General features: G+C 46.2%; 1 protein-coding gene across 3 annotated transcripts in view; it reads right to left on the reverse strand.

Annotated features, from left to right (window-relative positions):
• Nucleotides 1-17,375, reverse strand: part of AARSD1 (alanyl-tRNA synthetase domain containing 1) — a 189,871-nt gene that overhangs the window by 46,901 nt on the left and 125,595 nt on the right. For all 3 annotated transcript variants that reach the window (XM_085615636.1, XM_085615559.1, XM_085615713.1), the window contains one exon: nucleotides 6,867-6,958. In XM_085615636.1, coding sequence (XP_085471762.1) covers nucleotides 6,867-6,958 — 92 coding nt within the window. The remainder of the gene's footprint in view (nucleotides 1-6,866; nucleotides 6,959-17,375) is intronic.

Here is a 17,375-nt window from a genome sequence, read left to right on the forward strand (position 1 = left end):
CCACACTAGATGCTGCACTCTACAATCCACACTAGATGCTGCACTCTACAATCCACACTAGATGCTGCACACACTCTACAATCCACACTAGATGCTGCACTCTACAATCCACACTAGATGCTGCACTCTACAATCCACACTAGAAGCTGCACTCTACAATCCACACTAGAAGCTGGCACTCTACAATCCTCACTAGAAGCTGGCACTCTACAATCCTCACTAGAAGCTGGCACTCTACAATCCTCACTAGAAGCTGGCACTCTACAATCCTCACTAGAAGCTGGCACTCTACAATCCTCACTAGAAGCTGGCACTCTACAATCCTCACTAGAAGCTGGCACTCTACAATCCTCACTGGATGCTGGCACTCTACAATCCTCACTGGATGCTGGCACTCTACAATCCTCACTGGATGCTGGCACTCTACAATCCTCACTGGATGCTGGCACTCTACAATCCTCACTGGATGCTGGCACTCTACAATCCTCAGTAGAAGCTCCACTCTACAATCCACAGTAGAAGCTCCACTCTACAATCCACAGTAGAAGCTCCACTCTACAATCCACAGTAGAAGCTCCACTCTACAATCCACAGTAGAAGCTCCACTCTACAATCCACAATAGAAGCTGGCACTTTACAATCCACACTAGATGCTGCACTCTACAATCCACACTAGATGCTGCACTCTACAATCCACACTACAAGCTCCACTCTACAATCCACAGTAGAAGCTCCACTCTACAATCCACAGTAGAAGCTCCACTCTACAATCCAAAGTAGAAGCTCCACTCTACAATCCACAGTAGAAGCTGGCACTCTACAATCCTCTCTAGATGCTGCACTCTACAATCCGCACTAGATGCTGGCACTCTACAATCCGCACTAGATGCTGGCACTCTACAATCCGCACTAGATGCTGGCACTCTACAATCCGCACTAGATGCTGGCACTCTACAATCCGCACTAGATGCTGGCACTCTACAATCCGCACTAGATGCTGGCACTCTACAATCCGCACTAGATGCTGGCACTCTACAATCCGCACTAGATGCTGGCACTCTACAATCCGCACTAGATGCTGGCACTCTACAATCCACACTACAAGCTCCACTCTACAATCCACAGTAGAAGCTCCACTCTACAATCCAAAGTAGAAGCTCCACTCTACAATCCACAGTAGAAGCTGGCACTCTACAATCCTCTCTAGATGCTGCACTCTACAATCCGCACTAGATGCTGGCACTCTACAATCCGCACTAGATGCTGGCACTCTACAATCCGCACTAGATGCTGGCACTCTACAATCCGCACTAGATGCTGGCACTCTACAATCCGCACTAGATGCTGGCACTCTACAATCCGCACTAGATGCTGGCACTCTACAATCCTCTCTAGATGCTGGCACTCTACAATCATCTCTAGAAGCTGGCACTCTACAATCCTCTCTAGAAGCTGGCACTCCACAATCCTCTCTAGAAGCTGGCACTCCACAATCCTCTCTAGAAGCTGGCACTCCACAATCCTCTCTAGAAGCTGGCACTCCACAATCCACACTAGAAGGTGGCACTCCACAATCCACACTAGAAGGTGGCACTCTACAATCCACACTAGAAGGTGGCACTCTACAATCCACACTAGAAGGTGGCACTCTACAATCCACACTAGAAGGTGGCACTCTACAATCCACACTAGAAGGTGGCACTCTACAATCCACACTAGAAGGTGGCACTCTACAATCCACACTAGAAGGTGGCACTCTACAATCCACACTAGAAGGTGGCACTCTACAATCCACACTAGAAGGTGGCAGTCAACAATCCACACTAGAAGCTCCACTATACAATCCACACTAGAAGCTGGCACTCTACAATCCTCTTAGAAGCTGGCACTCTACAATCCTCTCTAGAAGCTGGCACTCTACAATCCTCTCTAGAAGCTGGCACTCTACAATCCACACTAGAAGCTGGCACTCTACAATCCTCTCTAGATGCTGGCACTCTACAATCCTCTCTAGATGCTGGCACTCTACAATCCTCTCTAGATGCTGGCACTCTACAATCCTCTCTAGATGCTGGCACTCTGCAATCCTCTCTAGATGCTGGCACTCTGCAATCCTCTCTAGATGCTGGCACTCTGCAATCCTCTCTAGATGCTGGCACTCTGCAATCCTCTCTAGATGCTGGCACTCTGCAATCCTCTCTAGATGCTGGCACTCTGCAATCCTCTCTAGATGCTGGCACTCTACAATCCTCTCTAGATGCTGGCACTCTACAATCCTCTCAAGATGCTGGCACTCTACAATCCTCTCAAGATGCTGGCACTCTACAATCCTCTCTAGAAGCTGGCACTCTACAATCCTCGCTAGAGGCTGCACTCTACAATCCACGCTAGAGGCTGCACTCTACAATCCACGCTAGAGGCTGCACTCTACAATCCACGCTAGAGGCTGCACTCTACAATCCACGCTAGATGCTGGCACTCTACAATCCTCACTGGATGCTGGCACTCTACAATCCTCACTGGATGCTGGCACTCTACAATCCTCACTGGATGCTGGCACTCTACAATCCTCACTGGATGCTGGCACTCTACAATCCTCAGTAGAAGCTCCACTCTACAATCCACAGTAGAAGCTCCACTCTACAATCCACAGTAGAAGCTCCACTCTACAATCCACAGTAGAAGCTCCACTCTACAATCCACAATAGAAGCTGGCACTTTACAATCCACACTAGATGCTGCACTCTACAATCCACACTAGATGCTGCACTCTACAATCCACACTACAAGCTCCACTCTACAATCCACAGTAGAAGCTCCACTCTACAATCCAAAGTAGAAGCTCCACTCTACAATCCAAAGTAGAAGCTCCACTCTACAATCCAAAGTAGAAGCTCCACTCTACAATCCACAGTAGAAGCTGGCACTCTACAATCCTCTCTAGATGCTGCACTCTACAATCCGCACTAGATGCTGGCACTCTACAATCCGCACTAGATGCTGGCACTCTACAATCCGCACTAGATGCTGGCACTCTACAATCCGCACTAGATGCTGGCACTCTACAATCCGCACTAGATGCTGGCACTCTACAATCCGCACTAGATGCTGGCACTCTACAATCCACACTACAAGCTCCACTCTACAATCCACAGTAGAAGCTCCACTCTACAATCCAAAGTAGAAGCTCCACTTTACAATCCACAGTAGAAGCTGGCACTCTACAATCCTCTCTAGATGCTGGCACTCTACAATCCGCACTAGATGCTGGCACTCTACAATCCGCACTAGATGCTGGCACTCTACAATCCGCACTAGATGCTGGCACTCTACAATCCGCACTAGATGCTGGCACTCTACAATCCGCACTAGATGCTGGCACTCTACAATCCGCACTAGATGCTGGCACTCTACAATCCGCACTAGATGCTGGCACTCTACAATCCTCTCTAGATGCTGGCACTCTACAATCCTCTCTAGAAGCTGGCACTCCACAATCCTCTCTAGAAGCTGGCACTCCACAATCCTCTCTAGAAGCTGGCACTCCACAATCCACACTAGAAGGTGGCACTCCACAATCCACACTAGAAGGTGGCACTCTACAATCCACACTAGAAGGTGGCACTCTACAATCCACACTAGAAGGTGGCACTCTACAATCCACACTAGAAGGTGGCACTCTACAATCCACACTAGAAGGTGGCACTCTACAATCCACACTAGAAGGTGGCACTCTACAATCCACACTAGAAGGTGGCACTCTACAATCCACACTAGAAGGTGGCACTCTACAATCCACACTAGAAGGTGGCAGTCCACAATCCACACTAGAAGCTCCACTATACAATCCACACTAGATGCTGCACTCTATAACCACACTAGAAGCTGGCACTCTACAATCCTCTTAGAAGCTGGCACTCTACAATCCTCTCTAGAAGCTGGCACTCTACAATCCTCTCTAGAAGCTGGCACTCTACAATCCTCTCTAGAAGCTGGCACTCTACAATCCTCTCTAGATGCTGGCACTCTACAATCCTCTCTAGATGCTGGCACTCTACAATCCTCTCTAGATGCTGGCACTCTACAATCCTCTCTAGATGCTGGCACTCTACAATCCTCTCTAGATGCTGGCACTCTGCAATCCTCTCTAGATGCTGGCACTCTGCAATCCTCTCTAGATGCTGGCACTCTGCAATCCTCTCTAGATGCTGGCACTCTGCAATCCTCTCTAGATGCTGCCACTCTACAATCCTCTCTAGATGCTGGCACTCTACAATCCTCTCAAGATGCTGGCACTCTACAATCCTCTCTAGAAGCTGGCACTCTACAATCCTCGCTAGAGGCTGCACTCTACAATCCACGCTAGAGGCTGCACTCTACAATCCACGCTAGAGGCTGCACTCTACAATCCACGCTAGAGGCTGCACTCTACAATCCACGCTAGAGGCTGCACTCTACAATCCACGCTAGAGGCTGCACTCTACAATCCACGCTAGAGGCTGCACTCTACAATCCACACTAGATGTGGATACTCTACAATCCACACTAGAAGGTGGCACTCTACAATCCACACTAGAAGGTGGCACTCTACAATCCACACTAGAAGGTGGCACTCTACAATCCACACTAGAAGGTGGCACTCTACAATCCACACTAGAAGGTGGCACTCTACAATCCACACTAGAAGGTGGCACTCTACAATCCACACTAGAAGGTGGCACTCTACAATCCACACTAGAAGGTGGCACTCTACAATCCACACTAGAAGGTGGCACTCTACAATCCACACTAGAAGGTGGCACTCTACAATCCACACTAGAAGGTGGCACTCCACAATCCACACTAGAAGGTGGCACTCCACAATCCACACTAGAAGGTGGCACTCCACAATCCACACTAGAAGGTGGCACTCCACAATCCACACTAGACGGTGGCCCTCCACAATCCACACTAGACGGTGGCCCTCCACAATCCACACTAGACGGTGGCCCTCCACAATCCACACTAGAAGCTCCACTATACAATCCACACTAGATGCTGCACTCTATAACCACACTAGAAGCTGGCACTATACAATCCTCTTAGAAGCTGGCACTCTACAATCCTCTCTAGAAGCTGGCACTCTACAATCCTCTCAAGATGCTGGCACTCTACAATCCTCTCAAGATGCTGGCACTCTACAATCCTCTCAAGATGCTAACACTCTAAAATCTACACTAAAAGCTGCACACTACAATCCTTACTAGATACTGACACTCTACAATACACACTAGAATCTGGCACTGTACAATCCTCTCTAGATGCTGGCACTCTACAATCCTCTCTAGAAGCTGGCACTCTACAATCCTCTCTAGATGCTGGCACTCTACAATCCTCTCTAGATGCTGGCACTCTACAATCCTCTCTAGATGCTGGCACTCTACAATCCTCTCTAGATGCTGGCACTCTACAATCCTCTCTAGATGCTGGCACTCTACAATCCTCTCTAGATGCTGGCACTCTACAATCCTCTCTAGATGCTGGCACTCTACAATCCTCTCTAGATGCTGGCACTCTACAATCCTCTCGAGATGCTGGCACTCTACAATCCTCTCGAGATGCTGGCACTCTACAATCCTCTCGAGATGCTGGCACTCTACAATCCTCTCTAGATGCTGGCACTCTACAATCCTCTCTAGATGCTGGCACTCTACAATCCTCTCTAGATGCTGGCACTCTACAATCCTCTCTAGATGCTGGCACTCTACAATCCTCTCTAGATGCTGGCTCTCTACAATCCACACTACAAGTTCCACTCTACAATCCACACTACAAGCTCCACTCTACAATCATCCACACTACAATCCACACTGCAAGCTCCACTCTACAATCCACACTACAAGCTCCACTCTACAATCCACACTACAAGCTGGCCCACAATACAAGCTGGCACTCTACAATCCACACTACAAGCTGGCACTCTACAATCCACACTACAAGCTGGCACTCTACAATCCACACTACAAGCTGGCACTCTACAATCCACACTACAAGCTGGCACTCTACAATCCACACTACAAGCTGGCACTCTACAATCCTCTCTAGAAGCTGGCACTCCACAATCCTCTCTAGAAGCTGGCACTCCACAACCCTCACTTGGTACTCCACAATCCTCACTAGAAGCTGCACTCTCCAATCCACACTAGAAGCTCCACTCTACAATCCTCTCTAGATGCTGGCACTCTACAATCCTCTCTAGATGCTGGCACTCTACAATCCACACTAAAAGCTCCACTCTACAATCCTCTCTAGATGCTGGCAATCTACAATCCTCACTAGAAGCTTGCACTCCACAATCCTCACTAGAAGCTGGCACTCCACAATCCTCACTAGGAATGCACCAGGATAACGTCCACGTTTCTACCAGAAAATGACTGTTGGAATCAGGATACAGAAATAGTAGGCAACATCTTGGTCCACAAAATCTGTAGGATTTTTGTACGTTAAGTGGTAATTGCTGCTACTTATGGTATTATCAGCTCCACAACTACCATTTTATTTAACAGGGTTCTCATAAGGACCATTTTGGGGTACTGCTTTGACAGAGAAAACAAAAAATATGAAAAAACAATGCAATAGCCAAACCAGTAGCTACAATACAAACAGCACACACAGGAGAAGAAAAGGCATGAATACATTTGTATAGGTATGTTTAAATTTGCATGATCTGTGGGTTGCACAACTATTTAATCTTTTGGGCACATCCCAAAAAAAACTTCAGAAGTGCTAACGTCAAAGAAGAACATACATTTTGTCCCATGTCATGACACATTAGAATTCACCTTGCAACACTGCAAACAGAGCTGTAAGGGCAGAGCTGGTCTTACCTATGTAAACAGAATAATTGGCTTTTTTCTGCCCCACTTTTGAAGTTCTGGGCGATTAGAACAGCAAGGTCTCGAAGCAAATTCAAGTTGTTCTGAGAAAACGACAAAAACAGCATTTTTCAATCAGCATAGCTTCCGGTTTATTAAAACAGACATTTCCTCTTGCGAGAACAGCACAGGGACTGCACAAAAAGCTTTCGATTAGCACAACTCTATTCTGTACTTGGGTCGTGGGATTGTTGGAGACCCCAACAAAGGAAACATAAGTTCAAGGGCAAACAAGAGTGACTTTGGGGCAGGGCAGTCCCTTTGTTAAAGTCAATGGCTATGCAGGGGCTTTCAGTAACTCATGCTTTACAATGTGTGTGTTGCGGCCTAGCTTCTGCACCAATATTTGTGTCCAAGCTCCAGTGACTAAATGAATGAATGAAAACAACTTATAAAGCACAACAAATGCTCAAAGGCGTCAAGGCGCTGATCGCGGTTAGTCTTAGGTAGGAAAATAGGAAGAATAATTAAATGATCTCAAGCCCAGGGAACTTCTGTTACAGAGTAAAAAGCCAGGTTTCTAAGGTCTTACTAAAAGGAACATGAGCTTGCAGACTGGAGATAGAAAAGCTTAGATGCGGCCACTGAAAAGGCTCTGCCTCCCCACCTAGCTTTTCGATACTTAGGAATAATCATGATTCTCTTCCAGAGGATCCTCATCAAAGTCATAAGCACATGAATATACCCGCCCATGCGTGGGGACCCCGGAAACATATATGTGGAAAACATATATTTAGCTCTATATAACAATAAACACAATGCAGCCTTCCATACACTAAAAGCTGAGCAATGTTGCAAGAATTTCCTTTGCACATATATACAATTCCAATAAAACAGGGAGAAAGAAAACACATTTGAAAACTGCTTTAATGCACAATAGAAATCACAATACTGCAAAGAGGAATGAAACAATTGCCAACCCATAGGCTGCATTGCAGAAAACACAAGTGTAGAAATCTGAAAACTAACCACAGAAACAAATAGCATAAAACTGGCACCGTGCCTTTAAGACAGCCATGACCCCTAGCTTCCCATCATGCCTCAGGGGTGACAGTTAGGTCAGTTGTTCTTTCCTTCTGTCAGGACCCTGGTAACTTCAGCTCTCAGTTTTTATCTGATTATCAGAAATTACTACTTATTTGTTGTCAAAAGCTTTTTACTTTGACGTGTTTTTTGCTGTTGAAGTAGGTTTCTACTATTTTTGAGAGAGTTGAGCATAATTTTTCAGTCAAATATGCCCTCTTTGTTTGACTCTTGTCCTTCTTGTGGCAAAAAGAAGGCTAAAACAGACGCCCACCTGGAATGTATCCTATGCCTTCCTGATGATCATACTCCCAAGACTTGCCAGCATTGTTAGTCCTTGTCCAAGAGAACTCTGAAGGACAGAGAGAGGATTTGCCTTTATGGGCTGGCTGAGAAGGGAAAATCACCTTCAAGAGGCAGGTCTCCGGTGAAGAGAAGGAAATAGAGAACAAGATCTTCATCCAGAAGTAAGATTCCAATCTGCTCTCCATCGGCATCGGGCTTGGCGCCAAAAATACCTTCATCGGCAGCGAAACCGTCGTCGAAAAAACCATCGGTGGCGGGCTCGCAGTTGCGAGAACACCAGTCGGTCGACGAAGACCACAGGTACGTCAGATCATCTGCCATCGTCAACCCGGCGACAATCGGCGTCGAGGAGTCGTTCTCTGTTGGTGCGGGCTCGCCCAACATCGAGGGATAGGTCTCCATCGTCACCATCAGTACAGCGTTCGACGTCGAGACAGGCTCCCCCGCCGCCGGTTAATCGGCGATGGGCGTCGAAGCAGGCGTCTTCGTTGCTGTCAACCAGGCGGCGGTCAACCTCGAGACGTGCCTTGCCGTCGCCTCTGTTGTCGTCAACCAGGCGACGTTCAATGTCGAGGTCTAGATCGGCATCGATGGCAAAGAAGGATTCATCGTCGAGACCTAAGGTCAAGTATACGAGACGACGTTTGACGTCGAGACGGCGGTCTCCATCGACGTCAAGAAGTGCCTCGATCTCGACTCCGCTGGCTTCCATTAGACGCTCTGCGTCAAGAGAGAGATCCGAGAAGCCTAACGACACGAAGTCGAGAAGGGTTTCTCCGTCGATTCGCACTTCGTTGGGTTCTCCTAGGCGCTCAACGTCGAGGGCGAAGTCAGTAAGTTCCAGGTGTTTGAAGTCGGAACAGTCAACATCGAAGCACACGGAGAGGTCGATGTCGAAGGGAAAATCCCCCTCTAAAGGTTCACCAGTTCTGGTGACATATAGTAGGTCGACGTCGAGACACTCCCCATCGACATCACATCGTTCATCAAGACGCCTATCAGTCTCCAAAGACTGCAGAGAGTCCTCTCGTTCAATTATGAGCTCTCCCCAGGTGCTCTCAACCTCAAGAAGCTCTTCTGATCAGTCTAAAGAGCAGTCAAGAAAATCACCAAGAGGCTCCCCACGGAGGCGAAAATCTCCTTCGGTTCATCTTTCGCCAAGATGGCTTCAGCCTATCCATCACTGGCAGAAAGAACCTTCCAGCCAAGTTCAGCGTCCGACGGACTATTCCAGTCCACTGCACAGGTCTCCACTACAACAACTGGTGCAAGAGGTAGACAGGTCTCCTACTACTCGGACCAGAGATCGCCGAGACACATCTCCGGAGCATAGACCAACTCATGCTCCTCATAAAAGAAGGACGCCATCTTGGTCGTCTTCCTCAACTCAATCTTCCAAAAGGGAATACTCTCCTACACTCACGCATAGCCCTCCCTCAAGGGTGTCACTCATTGACGACATCAACACCTTCCACAATGTCCTTGCTAGAGAAGCGCAGAAGCTGAACACTGATATGTCGGCTCCTCAGACTTCCACATCAGTCATTTTCGAGACTCTCCATCAGAGGTCTGCGGCTAGACCATTGCTCCCTCTGGTCCCTGGTCTCATTCAACCAGTAATGGACATCTTTCTCACCCCATCCTCAATTAAGGCAGCTCCTGCTCGGATCCAAAAAAAGTACAAACCTGCTTCATCGGATCCTTTATTTCTGAAATCAGATCCTCCACCGGATTCGGTTATCATCGCAGCAGCAACAAAGACGCACGCGGTGGCTTCTTCTTCCTCAGTTCCTCCAGACAAGGAGAGTAGAGCTCAGGATTCTTGGGGGAGAAAGGCATACGGCTCTGCAGCATCTTCGCTGAAGGTCTCTAGCATGGGGCCCTGCTGGGCCGTTACGACAGATCCTTATGGGATTCTTTGGAGCGTTTCAAAGAGAAGCTGCCAAAGGAGGACCGACACGATTTCGCAGAAATTCCCCAGGAAGGTGCGTTGGTAGCCAATCAAGTGATCAGCAGCGGATGGGGCTTCTCTGGCTGCACCCTCGTATGCGCACGGAGGTCTTCCTGGTTGTGACTAACAGCTTTGAAACTGGAAGCTCAGCAGCGTATCTTAAATCTTCCATTCTCTGGTATATCCCTTTTTGGATCGCACACCGACGAGGAGATGGCCAGAATGAAGAGTTGGATAATCTGAAGGCCGTTGGCCTAGAGAAGAAAAAGGAGTTCAGGCATCGCTATAGGCCTTATAACCGCAAGAACTGCCGTCAGAGGGTTCAAACCCCTCAATGGTCGCAAAAGCAGCAATCCAAATCTCAATACCAAGGACGTTGTTCCTCTAGAGGCAGAGGAGGGCATCAGTAGCAATCCTCCTCCACAACTAAAACTCCAGGCAAGCAATGAGTTTCCGCTTCCTCTAGCACCGTTGCTCACTCCTGTGGGAGGAAGTATATCAAATTGCATAGAAGAGTGGCGCAACATCACCAAGAACAGTGGGTGCTAAATATACTGTGCAATGGGTACGTGCTACGTTTCTGTTCGCCTCCAAGAGACATTCCTCCAGTAAGATCACGTCCTCAACAGCTAGGTTTGCTGCGTCAGAAAGTATCTACACTTTTTAAAGAAACTAGCCATAGAAGAGGTCCCTCCTGCTCAACGGGGAAAAGGAGTCTACTCCAGATATTTCCGTGTACCGAAAAAAGACCAAGCAAACAAGTTCAGACCTATTCTAGATCTCCGATCTCTGAACAAGATCATTCAAAAGGAGAAGTTTTGTATGTTGGCGCTCCATCAAATATATCCACATCTGCAGAAAGGGGATTGGATGAGTCCGGTAGACCTCCAAGATGCGTACTTCCACATTCCGATTGCTCCACAGCATCGCAAGCTCCTGCGATTCATGGTAGGCGCGAAGCATTACCAGTTCAGAGTCTTACCGTTTGGCCTCAAATCTGCACCACAGGTATTCACGAAGTGCATGCCAGTGGTGGCTGCAGCATTACATCGGCAAGATCTGTTTGTGTATCCATACCTGGACGACTGGCTGGTGAAGGGGTCATCTCCTCAAGTGATGCAGAACCACTATAGCACTGCCTAGATCTACTTCACCGCTTGGGCCTTCATGTGGAAAAATCAGTTCATCAGCTCACTCAGACGCTCCACTATCTGGGCTCCACCCTGGACTCCGGCCTAGAAAATGTGTTTCCTTCGGAGCAGAGACTTATCAATGAGAAACAAATGCAATATCCTCCTTCAAGCTCATCAGCCATCAGTGAGGCAAGTGGCATCTCTACTGGGGTCGATGGCCTCTTGCATATTTCTCATACCCAACTCCAGATTGAGAATGAGACCATTACAGCAGGATCTGGAGGACAACTGGGACCAAACCTCAGGACACTGGACAGCCGAAGAATCTCCTAGTAGGAGTCCCGTTCCATCAACCTCTCCCAAAACAATCCCTGATCACAGATGCATCTCTCCAGGGATGGGGAGCGCACCTGGGTCAACTGCAGACTCAGGGCAGATGGTGGAACAAGGAGCAGACCTACCACATAAACATGTTAGAACTGCGGGCGGTTCATTTAGCACTCAAGGCATTCCTTCCATCGATTCAGTCCGAGTCGATACTGATACATACGGACAATACAACCACCATGTATTACTTAAACAAACAAGGTGGAACACACTCTCGCCCTCTGTCTCTAGAATCTCAAGAGATCTGGCACTGGCTTCTGGCCAGGAACCTCTCGATCACAGCAGTGCATCTGCCAGGAGAACAGAACGTGCGAGCAGGCGCTCTCAGTCGGCACTTCGAAGAACATTAAGACTGGGTGCTCAACGACGAGGTGGTGGCAGACATCTTTCATCAATGTGGTCGTCCATCCATCAACCTCTTTGCAGACGATCTAAACAGAAAATGCCACGCCTTCGCGTCCAGATTTTACCGACCAGGAACGAGAGGGAATGCTCTTTTTATAGACTGGTCCGGGACGTTTGCATACGCTTTTCCGCCCCTTCCCGAAGGTGGTGACCAAGCTCATCCGATCCAGGATGAAGATGATCCTGATAGCACCGGACTGGCCTCGCCAATGGTGGCATCCGGACCTATTACAGCTCTCGATCTGTCCGCACAGGAAGCTCCCGTGCAGGCTGGACCTTCTGACCAAAATGGGCGGGAAGATTCTGCACCCCAGCCTTCCCTCGCTGAGCTTGGCAGCATGGCTCCTGAGGTCCTACAATACAGACACTTGAATCTCCCTCAGGACTGTATGGACATTTTGAGGGAGTCAAAGAGGCCATCCACAAGGAGTTCTTTCTCTTTTAAATGGAAAAGATTTTACTTATGGTGTTTACGTAATGGTCGGATTCCAACTAACAGGCAAGAGGAGGTAATCTTGCCGTATCTGCTTTTCTTGGCCATATCTGGTTTAAAGTACACTTCCATCAAAGTTCATTTGGCGGTCATTACAGCCTATAGAAAATCACCTAATCAGTCTTCTTTCATTCAGCTTCAGGTGGTCAAGGATTTCCTTCAGGGGTTGAAGAAGGTTTATTCCCCTGTCCGACCTCCTTCTCCTCCTTGGGAGTTAAATCTCGTTTTGTCTAAATTAATGGGTCCTCCTTTCGAACCCATTCATAAGGCCACGTTACAGCACCTAACATGGAAAGTAGCTTTTCTGGTGGCTATTACATCAGCACGCAGTGTGTGTGAAATCCAGGCACTCTGTTCTAAGGAACCGTATACGGTGTTCCATCACAATAGGGCGGTTTTAAGAATCACACTTCTTTCCTGCCAAAAGTGGTGTCTGACTTTCAAGTCAACCAGACGATTTCTCTCTCCTCTTTTTTTTCCAATCCTTCTACTCCAGCAGAAAGGTCTCTTCACTCACTGGACCTCAAGAGGGTTCTCAAATTCTATTTGGAGGGAACAAAATCCATTAGAAAGGCTGACCAACTGTTTGTAAACTATGGCTCTGTTAGGAAGGGCTTTCCAGCCTCCAAAAGATCCATTTCGCGGTGGATAGTGTCCTGTATTAAATTGGCTTAACAAGTCTCTGTTAGTTTCCCCTAAAGCTCACTCTACTACGGAAAAGCGGCTATAGTAGCTTTCTTACACAATGTACCGATGGCCGAGATTTGCAAGGCTGCAACTTGGAAGTCGGTACACACGTTTACAAGGCATTACTGTCTTGATTCTGACTCCAGAGCGGATACCCAAGTAGGCCAAGCCTCCTTGTGGAATCTGTTCCAATGCTAGCTGATTGGAGTCATTGATGTTTTTTTTAACAAGGTCTACTTTAATTTATACTTGTCATTTGCCCGCAGGAAGAGGGGATGGGCTTGCTATTCTAGTCATGCGCTTATGACTATTAATGAGGATCCCCTGGAAGAGAAGGATAAGTTACTTACCTGTAATCCTAGTTCTCTTCTAGGGGTATCCTCATCAAAGTCATAAGCCACCCACCCACCTTCCCGGGCAAATGATCAAGGTAAATGTAATCTCTTTGTGCCCTAGCCTTCGGGTCTCCGCAAAGAACCACTGACCTAACTGTCACCCCGAGGCATGATGGGAAGCTAGGGGTAATGGCTGCCTTAAAGGCACGGTGCCAGTTTTATGCTATGTGTTTGCTGCAATGCAGACTATAGGCTGGCAATGTTTTTCATTCCTCTTTGCAGGACTATGATTTCTATTGTGCATTAAAGCAGTTTTCAAATGTGTTTTCTTTCTCCCTGCTTTATTGGAATTGTATATATGTGCAAAGGAAATTCTTGCAATATTGCTCACCTTTTATAGCGTATGGAAGGCTGCACTGTGTTTAAAGAGGGCTTGCAAAAATGTCAGCGGAGGTAGTTCACGGCAGGGAGGCCGCAGCTGATGCATTATTTTCCAATTTGCCCAAAACATCCAGCATAGGGGAGACGGCTACCCTGAGCAATGCGGGCAACTTCAAAGAAGGGAAGGTTAAAAATTTATTGAAACAGTTGGAGAAATGTATGCGCTCCGAGGTGACCAAATGGTGGGAGCATAAATCTTTGTCAAAATACATAGAGGAGGGCCGGGTCCCTCGAGGACTACGCATTTTACTAGCTCCGAGTTATGACAGCCCCAACCCGGAGATGTTAAAAGAATGGGGTCACAGCAACTTGGATGCATCAATGAATCTAGTTAAGATACTCGTGAAATACGCGGAGATAGACAGGCTGGCTCTGATTACTGAGATGGATAAAATAAATGAGCAATTAACAAAGTTTGAACAAAGTGACTCTATAACTAAGTCAAGAAAAGAAATGCAAGATCGTCTTACCAAACAGGAAGAAAAAATTAAAGCTCGTAAAGTATACAAGTTTTCTCGTGACTAGGAAGATTATGAGCAGGGACGCAAATACACCTTTGCTCGCAAATATGAAAACGCTAAAAGAACTAAATTTAATAAGAAACCATCTAATACAACAGTAGCCTCAGGATCCATGCCACAAGCAACAACTGATGAAACTGCTACAATTATTGACAGTGACTCAATGACGAGCAGTGTATCATCGGAGGATGGTAGTGCAAGCAATATGGGGGCAGCGGACATATCTATGATTTTAGACCTAGGAGAAGAAATTGATTTTTTAGTGATAGACTGCCGTCAGACTCTGAGACCAAGGAATCAACAAAAGAAAAAAAGAACAAGAAAGAACGCAGGAAGACGCGAACGCCGCATAAGGCGGAGACATCAACAAAAAATCATAAAGGCAGTATTTGCGCAAAAAGCAATAGCGGGGGACAATACTATCATTAATTTGTCAACTTTAAATTTATCGGAGGCTGAAAAACAGCTATTATGCCTTGGTCTTTCCTTTTGCCCCATAAGCGACTTCAATTACACTCATACTCGCATTGATGTTTTTTGTTATATTCGAAAACGTAAATGAAAGAAGTTCTTCAGTATAAAGGAAGGACTTAAAAACCACGAGTAAAGCTCTACAACAGAAAATCAACCTAACATTGATCTCCAAGCATCGGATGCTTCCATGTTACTAATGCTACACGAGCTCGGCAATACTAATTCACCAGACGAGCAAACAGCACTGGAAGAACATTCAACACAACAAAGATTATCAGAAGCAGCTGTCACACAACGAGGGGCCAGTATTAGTACTTTCAAGCCGAAATCTAAGTTCATACCCAATATGCCTAAGGACGCTATTGATATCTTTCAGGAGGTAATAGTAGAGGATCTAAAAAAATTGCACCATCAGATCAAACCTCAAAAGAGGTACAAAAGTAATAACGAAATTCAATATGCAGAATTAATTTAAAAAAACTCAGCAACAACCACAAAGTAGTGGTGACAAAATCTGATAAAGGTGGCAATATTGTAATCTGGCCACAGAAAGACTACATTGCGGAGGCATATAGACATTTAAACGATCAATTGTGTTATGAGAAATCTACGTCCAGACAGTACAATGCAAAAGATGACTTGAAAAAGTTACTTTTTAAATGGAAAAGAGAAGGTATAATTTCCATCGAAGAATTTCGCTTTCTGCATGTTGAGCATCCCGTTTTACCCAGACTATACCTCATACCTAAAGTTCACAAAAAGACATTGCCTGTCCCTGGGAGGCCCATAATATCAGCCATCCACAGCATGGGAGAGAACATCACACAATATATTGACTTTTTTCTGCAAGATTTAGTGAAGCAGCTTCCGACATACATCAAGGACACGGGGGGACTTCCTCAAGAAAATCAACAAAGTCCCATGGTCAACTGATTCGGTATTTATAACTTTGGATATCGAATCCCTTTATACCATGGATGTAGGGAGCACTGGACACTCCGTTATGCCTCTGAAGTACTGGGAATCTGAGGTACTGTTACTTCATATAGCAGATATTTGAGGTTGTCGCTCACCAGGGTGTCGAGGATTTGCTGTTGCCAAATTGCATTGGAACTAATGCTTTACTGGATGTTATGTATAATTGTTATGTACGCTAAAGGCTTGTGTTAGAATATTTCTGTATATGTGGAGCAATTAGGAGGAAGTGGTTTTAGTTCCTTGTGTGTGGTATGTTTGGAACGTGTATATTTGCTCCTGTAAAATTATGTAGGAGAAGTGACTAGATGGTCCTGCCAGTATAAGAGATCCCTGGTACTTATGTGAGGCTGTGTTATGAGTACTTACCCCCGATCCTTTGTTGGGTACAGAGGGGTGGGAGGTTGTGGGAGTGCAGTAGATCCTGTTATGTGTTGTGTAAGTGCAGTAGAGTGCATGTAGTCCCTGGTCCTGCCGTGAGTTGTGTAAGTGCAGTACGGAGTATGAGGTCCCTGGTCCTGTCACAAGTTGAGTTGATGCAGTAGAGGGTATGTGGTCTCTGGTCGTGTTATGTGTTGTGAAAGTTCAGTAGAGGGTTTGGAGTCCCTGGTCCTGCTGTAAGTGTTTAGAGACACCGATTCATATTTTTTCTGTTGTCCTTCCCGAGTGGTTAAGGACTTAGTGTAGGGGTATATGTATTGCACTGTCATGTTAGTGTTGCCCCTCATAAGTGGTTTAGTGCGTTTTACAGGATCATGCGTGTTGTACCTTGATGTTGTGCAATGAATAATGTCTTTGGGGTGTCATTAGTTTCCCAAGTTCTGCTGAAGATTCCGTGATGAGATTATCTATGTATTCTAATGTCCACAGAACTGTTTTATCATATTGTGTCATCTTTTGATTTGATGCTTATCTATAAGGAATATTCAGGGGACTCGATTGTTTTTCTTAAATTTCAAATAGTTTTTATTGAGTTTTCCAGAAAGAACCAACAAAGTAAACAACCAAAATACAGTGGTGAAAAAGAATAATCACAGGCTGCAGTAATACAACGGTATGTAGGGGGATACAGTTGTCGAGGGAGAAAGCTGTGTATATTCTGCCAATCAAGCCGATTCTAGCATCAACTGTATTGGTACACGGATAGTACAGGGATATTCTATTCAATTAATAATGTGGCAATATTCTTTGTAACAACAAATCATCATCATAAGTCTTTATTCGAATTAAAAATAATTCATACAAGACACAGCAAAATCACTAATAAAAAAATCACAATCACAAATTTCCATAAAAACTTTCCAATAAATAGATAAAAATTTTAGGTAAG

The sequence above is a fragment of the Triturus cristatus genome, chromosome 1_1, assembly GCF_964204655.1.
Source record: "Triturus cristatus chromosome 1_1, aTriCri1.1, whole genome shotgun sequence".
Taxonomy (NCBI): domain Eukaryota; kingdom Metazoa; phylum Chordata; class Amphibia; order Caudata; family Salamandridae; genus Triturus; species Triturus cristatus.